This window comes from Gorilla gorilla, chromosome 1 (genome assembly GCF_029281585.2).
Source record: "Gorilla gorilla gorilla isolate KB3781 chromosome 1, NHGRI_mGorGor1-v2.1_pri, whole genome shotgun sequence".
Classification (NCBI taxonomy): domain Eukaryota; kingdom Metazoa; phylum Chordata; class Mammalia; order Primates; family Hominidae; genus Gorilla; species Gorilla gorilla.
Window position 1 is genome coordinate 154,629,404 of NC_073224.2, and position 16,863 is coordinate 154,646,266.

General features: G+C 38.6%; 1 protein-coding gene across 6 annotated transcripts in view; it reads left to right on the forward strand.

The window, feature by feature from the left end:
• DDAH1 (dimethylarginine dimethylaminohydrolase 1) overlaps positions 1-16,863 on the forward strand; it is a 261,883-nt gene that overhangs the window by 225,158 nt on the left and 19,862 nt on the right. For all 6 annotated transcript variants that reach the window (XM_055351601.2, XM_063702573.1, XM_031010235.3 and 3 more), the window contains 2 exons: positions 3,597-3,670; positions 4,643-4,762. In XM_055351601.2, coding sequence (XP_055207576.1) covers positions 3,597-3,670; positions 4,643-4,762 — 194 coding nt within the window. The remainder of the gene's footprint in view (positions 1-3,596; positions 3,671-4,642; positions 4,763-16,863) is intronic.

Genomic DNA, 16,863 nt, shown 5'->3' on the forward strand with positions numbered 1-16,863 from the left:
GATGCGTTCCATTTTCTAAGATTTTATCTATTTTAAGTTTTCAATATGTTGGGTATAAAGTTACTTATATTTCCTAATATCTGTTTAAGCTTCACAGCAACTATAGCTATATTATCTTTTCATTGGTAATGTTAATTTATGCCTTCTTTCTTTCTTTGCCAGAGGTTTGTTAATTTTATTAATCTTTCCTAAGGACCAACTATTGGCTTGGTTGAACTCTTTCTCTTGAATGTTTCTTTTCTGTTTCTGTATTTCCTTCCTTCACATTTCTTTCTTTTTACTCTGTTCTCTTTTTTTCTACATCTCAAGTTGGAATTTTATCTCATTAATTTTAGCCTTTCATCTTCTCTAATGTAAGCTTTTAAGGCTATGTAACTTGGCCTCCAAGTACTACTTTAGCAGACTCCTTCTTATTTTGATGTGGATATTTTTGTTATCATTTAGTTTTTTTAAATGTTTTGTAATTTCCACGGTGATTTAATCTTTGATTCATTCAAAGGTAATGAGGTTTTTTTAAAAAAACTTATTGGTTATTATTGCAAGTTGGTGGAACACTAACTCATAACTCTAATAATTTATATGTAAAAGAAAGACTCAAGCATTTAGCTTTTCTTTCCTTTATGAATTTCATTTCAAGTAGACCAAATACTTGAGGAGAGATTTTCTTTTTAGGGTTGCAGCGAGTAAATGCAGATTCCTAATAAAAAATAATGGATCTGTGCAATGATCAACAAATGATACTAAAACTGCTATATGAAAGCTTGACAGGAAACTTTATAATGAGGGAATCAGGCTGATGCCACTTGAACCCACAGTAGTCCTATTAAAAAATATATGAATGAGCATCTAATTAACCATCTACATGAAACTGCCTGCTTACTGAAAATACAAAGGATAAAGGAAAAAATTTAAATGCTAAGTTATAAGAGGAAGCAACCAGTCAAAGCAAGAATGTAGGACAGTCAGTAGGAAAAATGGCCTGGTTTCTCCTATAAATGACTGAGACAGGAAGGGGAAAAACAAAAATGTGAATTGGCATAGAAGAAAATGACACAAAAGACATCAAAAAAATGTAGATGTCCATTTCAGTATTTTAGTTGTTTCCATCAGGAAGATTATTTAGGAGATCTCATCCAATGTACTGCCAGAGACAGAAGTCCAACCTACTTTGAAGAGATAAGCAGCATCCTTCTCTTTGTACTTTCCCATCACATCTTAGCCTTTTTTTTCTTTTTTTCAATCAGCCCACATCACGCTCCGAACACCTTAGTCTTTTAAAATGGAAATGGTATGCATGCCACCCTATAAATCTGTTATATACATAAATGTGGAAATTTTCATCCTCCCTTTGTTTCTTGGAAAAGAATTCCACATGAAATGTGAGAAAACATATTCAGAGAGAAATCAGTATTTTTTTTGCCTCAGAGTATTATGTTTTTCTTAAAAGATTTTCTTAAAAGTTACAAATAAATTAATTTATAAACCTATTTTTATCTTGAAAGAATTAAGGAAACTTGGTATTTTTTCATTGTAGCTGACTATTTAATAAAGTGCATAATACTTTTTTCAAGTAAAATACCTCTCCTTGAGTTAAATTTTGATCTTTATATAGTGAGTTTTCTTAAAGGACAACACAATCATACCATTACCCAAAAAACTGTCAGTGTGCCACAAAAGATTCCTGTGTCTGCCAACAACATAAGCCCTTGGATATTGTCATAACATCACCTGACCTATGTCATTTGCCCCTTTAATAAGGACATTATGAAGATTAAAGTTATAATATTTATAAAATCTATCAAGCACTTCCTTCTGCATGGCTACTCTTCTTATACTTCACCATAATACTCTGAGGCAAAAAGATACTAATTTCTCTTTGAATATCTTTTCCACATATTATGTGGAATTTCAATAAATAAAGGGAAGATGAGAATTCCCACATTTATGTATTGCCTAACTCCATACTATAATTATTTGCCTATAACTAAGAGACCATTTTTATCTAGTGTTTTGCCTTCTGAGTAGAAAAACTGCTGAATTTCAGAAAAGTCAAATAAGAAGGAAGTTTCATCCTGCAGAAATTTTGTACTTTGTACATAGGTATCTTTTGATGTTTTGATTTCAAATATATGGATGTGTAGATTCAAAGACACGGCTCTTAGAGGTCAGACCTGAAGACCAGTCAGCACTTAACTCACTTTCCCCAGATTGTTTCCTCAGGCCTCACGTGATCATTTTATAAGAAAAGAATCCGAATTTATCAACAATGTCTAGTACTGTTCTTTTAGTGAAAAAAAAAAGGTAGTATAATAAATTCTCACTTAACAATGTTGATAGGTTCGTGGAAACTGTGACTTTTAAGCGAAGTGACATGTAACAAAACCATTTTTACCATAGGCTAATATAAACAAGAGTTAAGTTCCTCTGGCATATTTCTAGTCACAAAAATATCACCCAGCTTCTAAATCAAAACCCAAAACACTTATAATATTAAGCATTGAAATAAATGTCAGCCATATGCACATTTTTTTAAATTAATAAAAACAAGATAATTGCCCAATTTTTGGCCAATTACTGAGTGACAGCAGTTGTGGTGGTGGGTTAAATCAGGGAATAAATATTTGCAAAGATAAAACTGTAAGGAGCCCCTCCTCCCACCATACAGCTCAAAACAATCACAAATATGGTGGGCTCATTGAGCACTTTCCTACAACATCGTTTATTGTTGTACATTTGTATGATTATTCGATACTTTATTACAATCATTTGTATCCATTCATTTTCTAACGCACTTCTTCCAGTTCAGGGTCATCAAGGGTGGCTGGAGGCTATCCTGGAAGCTCAGGGTGCAAGGCGGCAACCCGCCCTGGACAGGACACCGTCCCATCACAGCACACTCACCCACACACACCCACACTTGCTCAGACTGGGACCCTGTAAACATGAAAATTCACCTGCTGTGCACAGCTCTGGGATGTGGGAGGAAACCCATGCAGGCCTAGAGAGAATGTACAAACTCCCTACAGACCATGGCCCCAGCTCAGAATCAATTTTTTCTTTTTCCTCATCAAAGTTGAGCAAAATGATGTTATTTGAGGAACTGTTTTACTGTTAAATTGTCATTGCTATTACTTAATTTCTGATCAGAGATTATCAATGTGTTTATTGCCTAAATAAAAATTTCATTCCTATTGTAGTAAAATATACATAACATAAAATTTACCATTTTAACCATTTTTAAGTGTACAGTTCAGAGGCATGAACATTCACAGTGTTAGGCAACCATCACCACCAGGCATCTCCAGAACTTTTTCATCTTCCCAAACTGAAACTTCCTATCCATTAAACAATAACTCCCCATTTACCCTTCCCCATGGCTCCTGGAAACCACCACTCTGCTTTCTGCCCTTTTGAATTTGAAAAAGTTTATTCTTAAGGGCAGTAGTTTGAAATCATTTTTTGTAGTCTCTTTAGTGAAGCTGTTCTCTGTGGTAAGAGAGAACTGTGTGATGCTTTAAGGTCATTATTTATAGATAAAAGAAATGATGTAGTCACTGGTGCCACCTGCTCACTATGTTCCATGACATCTATTATAGGCAGAGAATTTTTTGTGGGCCTTTCCAAAAGGACAAATCAACGAGGTGCTGAAATCTTGGCTGATACTTTTAAGGTAGGTAAAAGGTAGTTTATGCCTAGCACAAAGCAATTACTTAATAAATAATCATAGAACCATTGAATCAATGTCATGAGTAATGGTGTTTATGCTTCACTGGCTTTGTACAATAATTCATAATGTTTGTACATTTACTAGAAGTTTTAGAAGCTATAAAATTCAAATTCCTCAATAATTCAGCTTCACTGGGCTACCACAAGAACAACTAAGTTAGCATGGGCATCTGTCTTCTCCCAGTGTATAATTATACAACCACCTGGCAGATGTTCCTGGAACAATCAACAACTTAAAAAAAAATCTGGAAGGCCGGGCGTGATGGCTCACACCTGTAATCCCAGCACTTTGGGAGGCCAAGGCAGGAGGATTGCATGAGCCCAGGAGTTCCAAATGAGCCTGGGCAACATGGTGAGACCCTGTTTCTAAAAAAAAAAAAAAAAAAAAATCTTGGAAACCCAATTGACTCTGTTATGAAATACAGATTTTTTTTAGATTGGAATCAGGGGTCACCTGTGCTCGAGTGCCTTCTGTGTGCTGGAAACTGTGCTAGGTGTTGCACGTACATCCTCTTAAGGTCCCTTTATTCTATTGATTATTAATAGATCGGCTCTCTACACTGCATAGGAAGGGATATAACTCTCAAGATGCTCTGTTCCCCATGAGGATGTGAGTCTCCAGCTGAGCCACTGTTTACACAGGATATTCAAATACACCCTCCCAGAGTAGCCCACTCCATAGATCAAACAGCCAGCAAAGATGTTGCAGCAGTCACACATCTGTTGACTCTGCTGTCTTCTTAGAAGCAGTCTTCGTTTAACTAGCAATATCCAAACCTGTGGGTCCCAGTTTTTCTTCCAAATATTCAAGGTCCCTGTCAGCCTTCAAGAAGTAGGTGTATTTCAGGGAGGTTTTTAATCAGTTTTAGAATTATTCTGCAATACTAAACTGCTTGTTTTTCTATTGTCCACATAGGACTATGCAGTCTCCACAGTGCCAGTGGCAGATGGGTTGCATTTGAAGAGTTTCTGCAGCATGGCTGGGCCTAACCTGATCGCAATTGGGTCTAGTGAATCTGCACAGAAGGCCCTTAAGGTAAATACAAAACTGTGCTCCTTCTAAATGTAGTGGGGGTGCCTGCCACAGGGTTTTTCACATTCTCTCTGCTGGGGGAGTAACAAGCAGGGTTGGCAGGGAGAGAACAGGCAGGTATTTGAGCTTCTGTGATGTGCACTGTTGTGACCTCACATTCATTAGAAGCCAGGAACACCTAAGTGTAGGAAGAACTCTTCACTGGTGAACTGTTTTTAGTTACACACCAGATTTCCTAAAAAAGGCCATGATTCAAAATAATAAACACCAAACTCATCAACATTATCCCTCAGGGGAAAGGAGGGCATGCCACCAGATTGAGCTCCTTGTAGTGTTTTCTCACTTAAGTTGGAGAGTTGGTACACAGGGTTTGTTATATTATTCTTATCCTTTTGTTGCATCTGGACTATTTCAAAATAATCCTTTAGAAAGCCATGGTTCAGAAGTACCTAAAAAGTTTAACTTCTTCATTTGCATTTGGAATAATAACATTTTAAGACCGGAAATTTCCTCATTTTATAGATAGTAGACTTGCCAGAAGAAAATTAGACTTGCCCAGGTCACACGGCTAAATCAAGAGTGGAAGTCATTGATAAAGAAGATGACCTTCTGTTGTTACAATGCAGTGCTTTCCCTTTCCTTCTCTGTAACTTCAACCCCGTGAGATGATCTGGACACCCAATAAGGATAAAGACTGTGTCTGTTTTGCTCACCATTATGCTCCTTTGCACTTGGCCCACAGTGGGCCCTTCATAAATGTCTGATGAAGGGATGAATAAATGAATGAGAGAGGTGGTATTATCTCCATTTTGCAGATGAGAAAACTAGATCAAGTGACTCACCCCAGGTCATAGTGCTAATAATAAATGGTGGGTCAGGACTGCAGCCCCTTCCTCTTAGCTGGTCCTGCACACAAGCATGCATGACTTATTAAAGGGCCAAAGCCAGAAGTTCCTCTTAGTCATAGACAGCAAATCTGTGGGCCCTGAGGCTCTTTCAGGTCTTTTTTCTACCTCAGTGCCAAGTGTGGTGGTTTGGCTGGGAAGCAATCGTTTCCTTGAGCTAAATTTCCCCTCTGTATTATCTGCCACTCTTTGAGCTAGCTCACCTGGCCTTTCTTCCGCCTCTTCCCAAACGGTATCTTTGATTCTGTTTCTAAGGCTTTTATTAATTGTTGCTGAACAATCTATCTCAGAATTTGATTTGTATCATGGTGGCTTTTGTTCGTTTACTTTAGAGAATGTCTTTTGTTCTGCTCCATCTGGAAGTTCATGTCAACTTCTTGCATATAAAAAAAGCTGGTGTCTTGAAAGAAAACATTTGATAAATGGTGTCACTCAGGAGGTCTAGGAAGATTATTTTTCTCCTTAGGGACTGTGGTATCTATCCGTGGTACCTAGGCTGGTCTGCATATGTCTGAGATCGATTATAAGATGAGAGGGTTTAAGCTGGTCTATACCATGCATTTGTGTGTATTAGCAGAAAGAACTTCTTCTGGGTGGACCAACTAGAAAAAGTGACCCCTTCTGCCATTCTGGGTAGACTAGGTCCCTAACTCAAATCATTTGGTCCCTACCTCAATAGGTCTGTAACTCAAATAGTCTAGAGAGACTAACACATAACAAAATAAAAGGTAATCAAATATGACTAATTAGCACTACGTTATATGATATAGGCCCTAACTGCTCTTCAAAGTTCAGAGGAAAAGGGGGCGTTCCCTGAGGCCTAGATATTCAGAGAAACCTTTGTAGAGAAAATGAGACTAGGTGTGAGTCTTGAAGGATGGATGGCATTTGACAGGGTAGAATTCAATGAGAGAAAAGTACAGGTGGGGACATGGCATAAGCAGACTGAGCAAAGTACATTCATGAGATGTGAGCAAACCAGCTCAACTCCTAGAGTTTCTAGTGGGTTTCCAGGGGTACAGGTGGAAGAGGCAGGTGAGATCTGAAGAAGTAGGAACTTAACAGTGAGGAAGACAAGATTATCACCGTGAGGGAGCAATCTAGGTACCAGCAGGTCTTTGAGGAGAAAGCGCTGCATTGTTTCAGAGATGGTGGACCAACATTGGAAAAGGAAGACCCTGCAGTCAGAAAAGAGGACCACTGATGACCTAGGAAAAAAACCCCAAGCCCTAAGTCCTATTGCATGGCTTGGCAACTCACCCCTATTTCTCTCTTCATCTTTCCCTTCCCATGGTCAAATTCTCTCAGACCACATCTGTTAAGGGCATCCTATGAAGACTTTATAGTCCTCCTCCCTGTAGAGTTCATTCGAGTCAGTGTTAATAATGATGTTCCTTTTCTACTTGTCAGAACCTATAAATAATCCTCACTAGCTAGAAAGGCATTCGTTGGAGATTGCATTTTCCATCAGCAAATGTACTGCCTAAACCACAGGCCTGTGGATTTGGTGAATGCCCACCTGCCATGTTTCTAGCATCAAAAAATGTCATGTTACCTTGTAGTGAAAATAAGAGGACAAACTGATCTGGGGAATAATGAGCTCTCCTAAGGAAATAGTCACAGGTTCGAAATGGGTTGGTGAAACTCAGGTTTGCATGAACTCAGCTGCTTTATTTATTTGAGAGCAGTTTGGTTTCTATATTACAACCATCAATAAAATTAATAATGGGGCAATTATTTTTTTCTTTTTTTATTATACTTTAAGTTCTAGGGTACATGTGCACAGTATGCAGGTTTGTTATATATGTATACATGTGCCATGTTGGTATGCTGCACCTATTAACTCGTTATTTACATTAGGTATATCTCCCAATGCTATCCCTCCCCCCTCCCCCATCCCACGACAGGCCCTGGTGTGTGATGTTCCGCATCCTGTGTCCAAGTGTTCTCATTGTTCAATTCCCACCTATGAGTGAGAACATGCAGTGTTTGGTTTTTTGTTCTTGTGACAGTTTGTTGAGAATGATGGTTTCCAGCTTCATCCATGTCCCTACAAAGGACATGAACTCATCCTTTTTTATGGCTGCATAGTATTCCATGGTGTATATGTGCCACATTTTCTTAATCCAGTCTATCATTGATGGACATTTGGGTTGGTTCCAAGTCTTTGCTATTGCAAATAGTGCCACAGTAAACATACGTATGCATGTGTCTTTATAGCAGCATGATTTATAATCCTTTGGGTATATACCCAGTAATGGGATGGCTGGGTCAAATGGTATTTCTAGTTCTAGATCCTTGAGGAATCGCCACACTGTCTTCCACAATGGTTGAACTAGTTGACAGTCCCACCAACAGTGTAAAAGTGTTCCTATTTCTCCACATCCTCTCCAGCACCTGTTGTTTCCTGACTTTTTAATGATTGCCATTCTAACTGGTGTGAGATGGTATCTCATTGTGGCTTTGATTTGCATTTTTCTGATGGCCAGTGATGATGAGCATTTTTTCATGTGTCTGTTGGCTGCATAAATGTCTTCTTTTGAGAAGTGTCTGTTCATATCCTTTGCCCACTTTTTGATGGGGTTGTTTTTTTCTTATAAGTTTGTTTGAGTTCTTTGTAGATTCTGGATATTAACCCTTTGTCAGATGAGGAGATTGCAAAAATTTTCTCCCATTCTGTAGGTTGCCTGTTCACTCCGATGATAGTTTCTTTTGCTGTGCAGAAGCTCTTTCGTTTAATTAGATCTAATGGGGCAATTATTAATTGCTAACTACTAACATAGAAATATAAATACTCCATGTTATTATAGACAGGCAGGAAGACAGATGAATAGAGACCAATGTATCACTTACAAGTGATAAAAGTGTTATTGGTTTTGTTTTTTCCATTTTACAGTTCAAAATACTGAGACCTGATGAAATAATCATTTTGAGTGGGATCTTACAGTTCCAGAAACAAGTTTCCTGGGCCCTGATTCCCCTGGCCCCAGTTGCCCACCCTACTCCATACTGAATCTTCTTTTTTAATTAGAAAACCTTTTCTAATTATTTTGCCATAGATTGGTTCTAGCCGAGCTTGTCTGCTCCTTCCGTGTCTCTCCACCTACCTCCTGACTTTCCATTTTTTACTGGTATCCAGGATCTGAGCAGTCTCAGGAAAGGTGTGAGTTTGGTACCAGATATTTATTTTTTCCCTTGTAAACCTTGATGTCTTAGTTCTTTCCTCTGTAGAGAAGTCCCTGGCCACTTGGGCATCTCTTTAAAGGGCATATTACTTAAACAGAGGTGAATTGTGCCTTCCTGTGCTACACACTGAAAGCTTGATTACTTCTCACCTCTGTCACTGCTCTCTGAGTACTTGGTTCCTTCAGAATCTACTTCTTACATGTTTAGGTAAAGCTGAGAGCCCCAAGGGTTTCTGGGTAGTTTTATTGCATTTGAAATACTTTGTAATGGGTTGCAATCTACTCTTGGTTAATGAAGTGGATTCTTATGGAGATCATCATCTTGCCATTTGAGATTATAGTAGAGTTAATAGTGTGTGCATTGTATATTTAAATGAAATCATCCATCTAGGAAGAGTTTAGCAATTCTCAGCTAAAAAGCCCAGAACACATAAATTCATTCATTCATTCATTATTCATTCATTCATTTAAGATGGAGTCTCACTCTGTTGCCCAGGCTGGAGAGCAGTGGCTTGATCTTGGCTCATTGCAATACTGCAATCTCCGCCTCCCACTTTCAAGAGATTCTCCTGCCTCAGCCTCCTGAGTAACTGGGATTATAGGCACCCGCCACCACGCCCAGCTAATTTTTGTATTTTTAGTAGAGATGGGGTTTCACCATGTTGGCCAGGCTGGTCTCGAACTCCTGACCTCAAGTGATCTGCCTGCCTCGGCCTCCCAAAGTGCTGGGATTACAGGCCTGGCCACCACAACACATTTAATACAGGGTGCCAATCTAGGGAAAGAAGAAAGGAAGACATTGTTACTGCATTTTACCATCCATATGGCAAAGGTACTAGAAGTTAGGTTGGTTTGAACAAATGCTAGATATTTAACAGCAAGTCTGATCCTAGAAATACTATTATTTAGGCCAAATTAGTTTTTAGAGCAACCTGCATTTCCTATAGTTTTTCTCCCAACTTTGCATCTCACCTTCATACCCCTCTACCTGTAAAAAAAAATAATGTAAGACAAATTAATTAGCACACAGGCATTAGACCTGTTTGTACTCTTCCAGAAGGAATGTTTGCCTTCTCTAAAAAGATGAGTACTCCAGTTACTCCAAAGTTTGAACAAAAGAAGCCAACCCCCCAAAGAATAAATATTCTTTTCTTTCATGCACATAGTTAAACAAGAGGCAAAGCTACTCTCCACTGTTACCTGTCAGAATAATAGTTATTTTAAGATGAAGGGAGGCAGTCATGGTCCAGAGGGCCACTTTGTGTGTTATACTTTATATATTACACTTTGTATACTTTAATTTTTTAAAGTTTAGGAAAAATATATATGTTACATTGTTGGAAGTAGGCTATGATTGACTTACAGAAATAATTCTCCAATAACTAAGTGTGCCTAACTCCTAACCCCCTGCTTTACCATTCTACATGATGACTGTCTTTTCCACAGACTACCCTGTTTTTAATTTTTTTAATTAAGGGGGAAAAAGACATAAGAAAAAGTAAATCTATACCACATCTCACCTTGTTCTTTTTCTAGATCCATCCCTGAAATTGCCTTCTTTTCCAAAAACCTGGATTAATTACATGCTATCGTCACAGGAGGACAGATAGTAATATCTGCCTCAGGAGGGACTCACAGTAATTCTCAGTAATGATTTTTAACTTGACCTCATTGGTAGCATTCACTCTTCCAGTCAATTGGAGAAAAAAATTTTTTCTTAAGGAAGGAAAGATGAAGGGAGGGAGGGAAGGATGAAGGGAAGGAAGCGAGGGAGGGAGGGAGGTCAGGGGAGGTGGTACCTTTAGCTAAAACTTTCCTGAAACTATTCAGAGGAGGAAGCTGCTGACCCCACCTGGGAGGGACTGAAGCACTGACCGGCTGTGGGACTGTGCCATCTGCTGGCCGGGCAGCAGGAGGAGCATCCTCACCTTCTCACCTTCCTAACCCCGTGGGAGAGGAATTTTTTGTTGTTTTGTCTTGTTTTGTTTTTGTTTTCATTTTTTTCATATATTACATTTGTGTATATTTATGGGATACAGCTATAGTTTTCTTTGGTGGACTTTTTTAAAATTAGTAATTCTGTTCTTTTGTATCACAATAAATTATTACCTAAAAATACTTTTAATAAAAATACTACAAGGACGTGGTAAGAAAAGAATTATGAGATCACCACTCCATTTTTTGTGCCTTTGTCATGTAAATGGAGCTTAAATACAGTATGTGGTTTTTCAATAGACTTGTAATTTTAAATTAAAATGCTCACAATGCATCTCAATGGAAATGTCTTTTAGGTTTCTTATCTACTTCCTGAAATAACTAACTGAATTTCTAACATTCCTTGAATGAACACAAGAGCTGCTTTGTACCTCATTTAAATTGCATAGCACACAGCCTGTTTTTCTTTTGAATGACTAACTATATAATAGAGATCACTCAGACTGTATTTCCTCTTGTTTTGACTCAGCTGCAGCATTGCTTTTATGTCCAAAAATGTCCATGTTATTTTATAGATGGTCATATAAAAAATGAAGATGGAAAAACCCTTAATGTGTTTGGATTTTATATGTTTTTTATTGCCTGGAATTTCCTTTAATGACAACTAGCAAAACCCAAAAGACAGAATGAGAACTAACTAGCTCATATCAACAGGGTGATTGAAATGGAAAAAATAAAGACTTTGCATTTTTAGTTATTGTTGTCACAGGGAATTATAGTGTGTAGCCACAAGATTTTCCACTTTGAGTCTCTGCTATGAAAGGCATACTGACAATCCCATTGTAGGTTTAATTTTGTCTTATTATCTGGCTGTTGTATTCACCAGCTCCACAAAACAATGATTTTTTAAATCTGCCATGCGTGTATTAAGAAATTAAAACACAAAACCAAATAGCCTCTGAATTTGTAACAACTGTTTATGCTCCTTTTCCTGGCAGCAGTTGCCTCATCTGACAATATTCCCAGAGCTGTATGCCAACAAGGCTAGGGTGGCCAAAATAAAATGTTTTGGCATAATAAGCCAATAAATAATTTGAAGCTATGACACCAGAACAGCCATGCTGAATTTTAGCATTAGTCCCAAGGCAGGAAGAAGTCAAAATTGGCCAAGTAGGAGAAAGGGAATAATGTGCTTTTTTTTCCTTTTGGGCTTTCAAGAAAATGTCAAAGGGAAAAAGGAATAAATTATATTTAAAAGTGCTGTTCATCCTGTCCAGTATATACTAGACCATCAAAAAGTATTAAACTGACTCTATAGGATATTGTAGGGGTAATCATCTGTTGGATGGTTGGCCACATAGCCTTATAAGGGGCCTTTCAACCCAAGACTAACTTCTGAAAGAAAAAGTCTATAAGTGACCTTAAATTAGTGGTTCCTAGTGAGAGAGTGGTTTAAAGTCATCTGAGTAGCTTTCTGAAAACATACTACCCTGGGTTTATCTCAGAAAATTCTGATATTCTGGGTCTGGAATGGAACCCAGGCATCTGCATTTTTTAAAAGCTCTGCAGGTGATTCTAATGCACAGGCCAAGGTTGAGAGCCACTGCTTTCAAGGATATCTGCAACTTCCAAAAGTGCCCAGCTTACAATCCCGAATAATGTGCACCTGAAGAAGCCAACTTTTTTGTCTTACAGGTGCAAAATAACATATCCCGATTACATTAGCAGTAAAAGTAAAGAAAGTATTCAAATTAAAGCCATAGAAAACTAGAAACTTCTTAGGTTTTTCCTGCCTAGAATTAAACATTGTATAAACTTGAAATATAATACCTAACTGGGTAATAATTTGGATGCCATGATTTAATCCATTTGACATGCTAAAATTCCTCATTAAAATATTCCAAGTTACCAAAATCACTAATGTTATCATTTTCTGAGAACAGGAAGCTTGCATTTGACTCATATTCCCATACCTCCTCCTCCAACACACACACACACACACACACACGCACGCACTCATAGAAAAACCTAACAACAGGACCTGATCTTACTGTGTGAAGATATATGCCAAAAAGGGGGGAAAAAGTTAAACTTCACACTATTACTCATATTAGAGAATACCTTACTTTACTTTTTAAAATAATCATATGTTGATTCTACTAAAGAAGCATAATTGCCTACAGGGCCAAAATGCCCATGAGGACAAAGCAGAGAACTTAGAATCCATTTCATGGATTGTCATTCTGGCTCTGCCTCCAGCTCTCCCTATGTGACCCCTATCTCCTATACTCGTTCTCTTCTTGAAAAAACAAAGTTGAATTAGCCTCAGTAGGAATCGAGAGTGTTGTTCCTTCCCATTGGAAATTTTATAACGCCAGTCAAGGTGAAATGCCGTGTTTTAAACCTAGGATGGAGCAAACAACTACTTGGCAAAAAGTAGCAACCATATAATTATAAAGCACTAGTGGTAAGGATTACTTCAGAGTGGGCTCACTGTAGAATCTTAATGTGATATTCTCCTTTCAGTGCCTGTAAGTGATGGAACATCTGGGGTTTTTTTTGTTTTTGTTTTTCTCTTTGTTTTTGTTTTTGAGACAGAGTCTTGCTCTGTCACCCAGGCTGGAGTGCAGTGGCGTGATCTCGGCTCACTGCAAGCTCCACCTCCCGGGTTCACGCCATTCTTCTGCCTCAGCCTCCCGAGTAGCTGGGACTACAGGCACCCGCCACCTCCCCGGCTGATTTTTTGTATTTTTAGTAGAGACGGGGTTTTACCATGTTAGCCAGGATGGTCTCAATCTCCTGACCTCGTGATCCACCGCCTCGGCCTCCCAAAGTGCTGGGATTACAGGTGTGAGCCACCTCGCCCAGCCGGAACATCTTTATATCTGTTTGTGCTTAGCAATGTTTTTATGCCTGTTTGAGGAAAACCACAGAAAGATTCCAACTTCATTCCATTTTCTTAGAAGAAGCTTCAATTACATATATAACTATTCAGTTGGATATCTAACAAACATGATTTTCTAATTCATACATAAAACTCTGATAGGAAAAGCAGCTAAGATTTTCAAAACCTCTTATTACTGTCTCTTCTGCAAAAAGACTTTTAAAACAGCAATTGAAAAGACATCACAGTGGTAAGATTTACTGAGCAGCAACTATTAATATATGAAAGATACTATCCCAAGCACAGGGATACTGAGTCGGATGAGAAATGATCTCTGCCTTCAAGGCTGCTCCCATTTAGCTGGAGAAACAAGAGAGAACATTAAAAGATAAAAACTGTCACCGTGCAACACAACATAAGTGGCTAATAAATGATTCAGGGTCCTAGGAAAGGTGGTAGGAGTTCTGGAGAGGGATTGATCAACCAGAAGCAGGACTCAAAGTCTGAGTGCACCTGAATGAACGTCAGGCATAGCTGGCACAGAAGAGTGGTGGTTATTACAAACAGGACAGCCTGGGGAAGTGTCAGTAGTACCATCAAGAGACAATGGCTGGAATGGGGGCTGGATGCAGGGAAACAGAGAGAGAGGTGAAAGATACAAGTTGGGGCTGCTTCAAATTATCTTGGCCAATGAAATCGGGGTTTTCTTATCTGTGGGCTGTGGGGGACAACACAGATTTTTTTTTAGCAGAGGAGTAGAAGCTGAAGGTGTTTTTTCAGAAAGATCTGTCTGGCACGGTTCCCATAATGATTTAACAGGAATAAGGATTAGGAGTAATAAGACTAGCTGATGCCACTGCACAGCACAGTCTATGAATAAATGAGTGGAGGATCTGGACTAGGAAAGTAGCTGTGAAAGTGGAAAGGGCAGTGCGGAAAGTGAGGCCCACTTAGAGAAGTAACAGAACATCGTGACTGATGGACTTTAAAGGGAGAAAAAGGGACCAGATCAACACTTTGGAAGATAATTACAGAACTCCTGTTCTGTGCCCCTGGGGACAATGATGAACAAAATGACTTCAGAAATAACTACCACAATGGCGTGCCTTTGGTAGAATTTTTGGAAAAGAGTTTAAACTCTCCCTGTCACCATGAATTCAGCATTCCTCATCCACAAAGGAACAAACCATCAAAAATTGGTGGGCAAATGTTGCTGGATTTCACTGACCTAGATTCACATTTTAGGAATAGATCAGTACTCAGATATGACAGCAGCTCTGGTAGGCATCCGATGCCTAAGCTTGTAAGACACTAACGGGGTTGGCTTCCATTTCAGTTTCCATTGGCAGCAGTGGAATCAGTGCTCACTCAAGTCTGGAGTCTCTGTCCTTTACCCTTTTCCATTTATTTTCATCTGTTACTCTCTCTCAAGGCCCACCAAAAAAATCATCTTAAAAACATTTGCATGCCTTCCATCTCTAGCAGTGTCAGATTGTTTCTTGGCTGAATTGATTTGGCAAAAGATTAAAAAAAAAAACGATGATTTCTGTCTCATGGGCTGAGATCGTACATCACAGCATGACCTATGTGATACTCTCAGCCATGCCAACACCAGTACCTTCGGTCTTGAAGGGATTAGGAAACGTGTCAGTTGAGCTGGAAGGAGAAGGGTTTTGAGTTTTGGGTTACTGTTTCTCTGTGGAAATCACATGTATTAAATGCCGTAGGTGTTGATAAGTATCCTATTGCTTGGCTGAAGGTTAGTAAAGCATAGGGTGAAACATAGACACTAAATTAGAAGTGACATTTTGACCGTGAATTATTCTGCAGCCTCTGGGGAAAATTTCCCCACTACATGACACAATACTAGAGTTTGGATCATCCTTAGAAATACTGACATGCAAAAGAAACACATTAAATTTTCTACCACCCTCCTGCAAAACCATCCCACTACCATTGCCCTGCTCTTAATCACTTACTATTTTTCCTTGTTTTCATCTTTCAAAATGTTGTATTTGTCCAATAATCTTTAAGAATATTTCTAAATCTCATTTTCTCAGTTATGGTTCTGTTGCTGCTGTTGGGTCCCCATATTACTCATCACACTATCTGTTTGCAAATGTTAAAGGTAGCTTTGGAGATAGATTACAACAGCCATTCCCTTTATCTCTTCCCGAAGTGGGACCAAGTTTAAACCTGTGACCACATACTCAGAGGTGACTCACCGTTATAGGGTTCCAAAAACAACAACAATGAAAAACAATTAGGAGCTAAATGAAAAGCGCTGAATCTATTAGAGTTTTTGTATGTTTTCTAATCACTTATTTCTTTTTTACCCACACCCTGGAAAACGATAAGAACTCCATAAAGTTCGGCTACTACCAGTCATATTATCAATAGCAGTAACAATACCTGTTAGGTGTGAAGATCATATATATATATATATATATATATATATATATATATATTTTTTTTTTTTTTTTTTTTTTTTTTTTTTTTTTTGAGACGGAGTCTTGCTCTGTCGCCCAGGCTGGAGTACAATGGCACGATCTTAGCTCACTGCAACCTCCGCCTCCCAGGTTCAAGCAATTCTCCTTCTTCAGCCTCCTGAGTAGCTGGGATTATAGGCATATACAACCACGCCCAGCTAATTTTTGTATTTTTTTTTTTTTTAGTAGAGATGGGGTTTACCATGTTGGCCAGGCTGTTCTTGAACTCCTGACCTCAAATGATCCCCCATCTCTGCCTCCCAAAGTGCTGGAATTACAGGCATGAGCCATCACACCCAGCCAGATCATATTAATTTGAATAGTGTAAGTTAGTGGTCCTCAAACTTTAATGTACCCAAGAATCACACACAGTACACATTTAAAATGTACATCCCATTCCTGGGGTTCACCGCTAGAAATTCTGATTCAGCAAGACTGGGAACCATGGCGTGATTCTGATGCAGGTAATCCATACGCTGTGAGAACACTGGCTGTGTCTGGAGTTCACCAGATGTCAGTTCCTACATGAAGGCAGGGAGAGAAAATCTATTCCTAAAGTAAATTGTTATGTCCTTGAACAGAAAATGTCACCTAAAATCATTCAGAATAATGTCATATTGAGTAAAATACCTGGCACTTTAGAGAAATAGCTCTCATATGAAGGAAAATCAGGCATAACTCCCCTAGATTACTGAAATACAGGTGC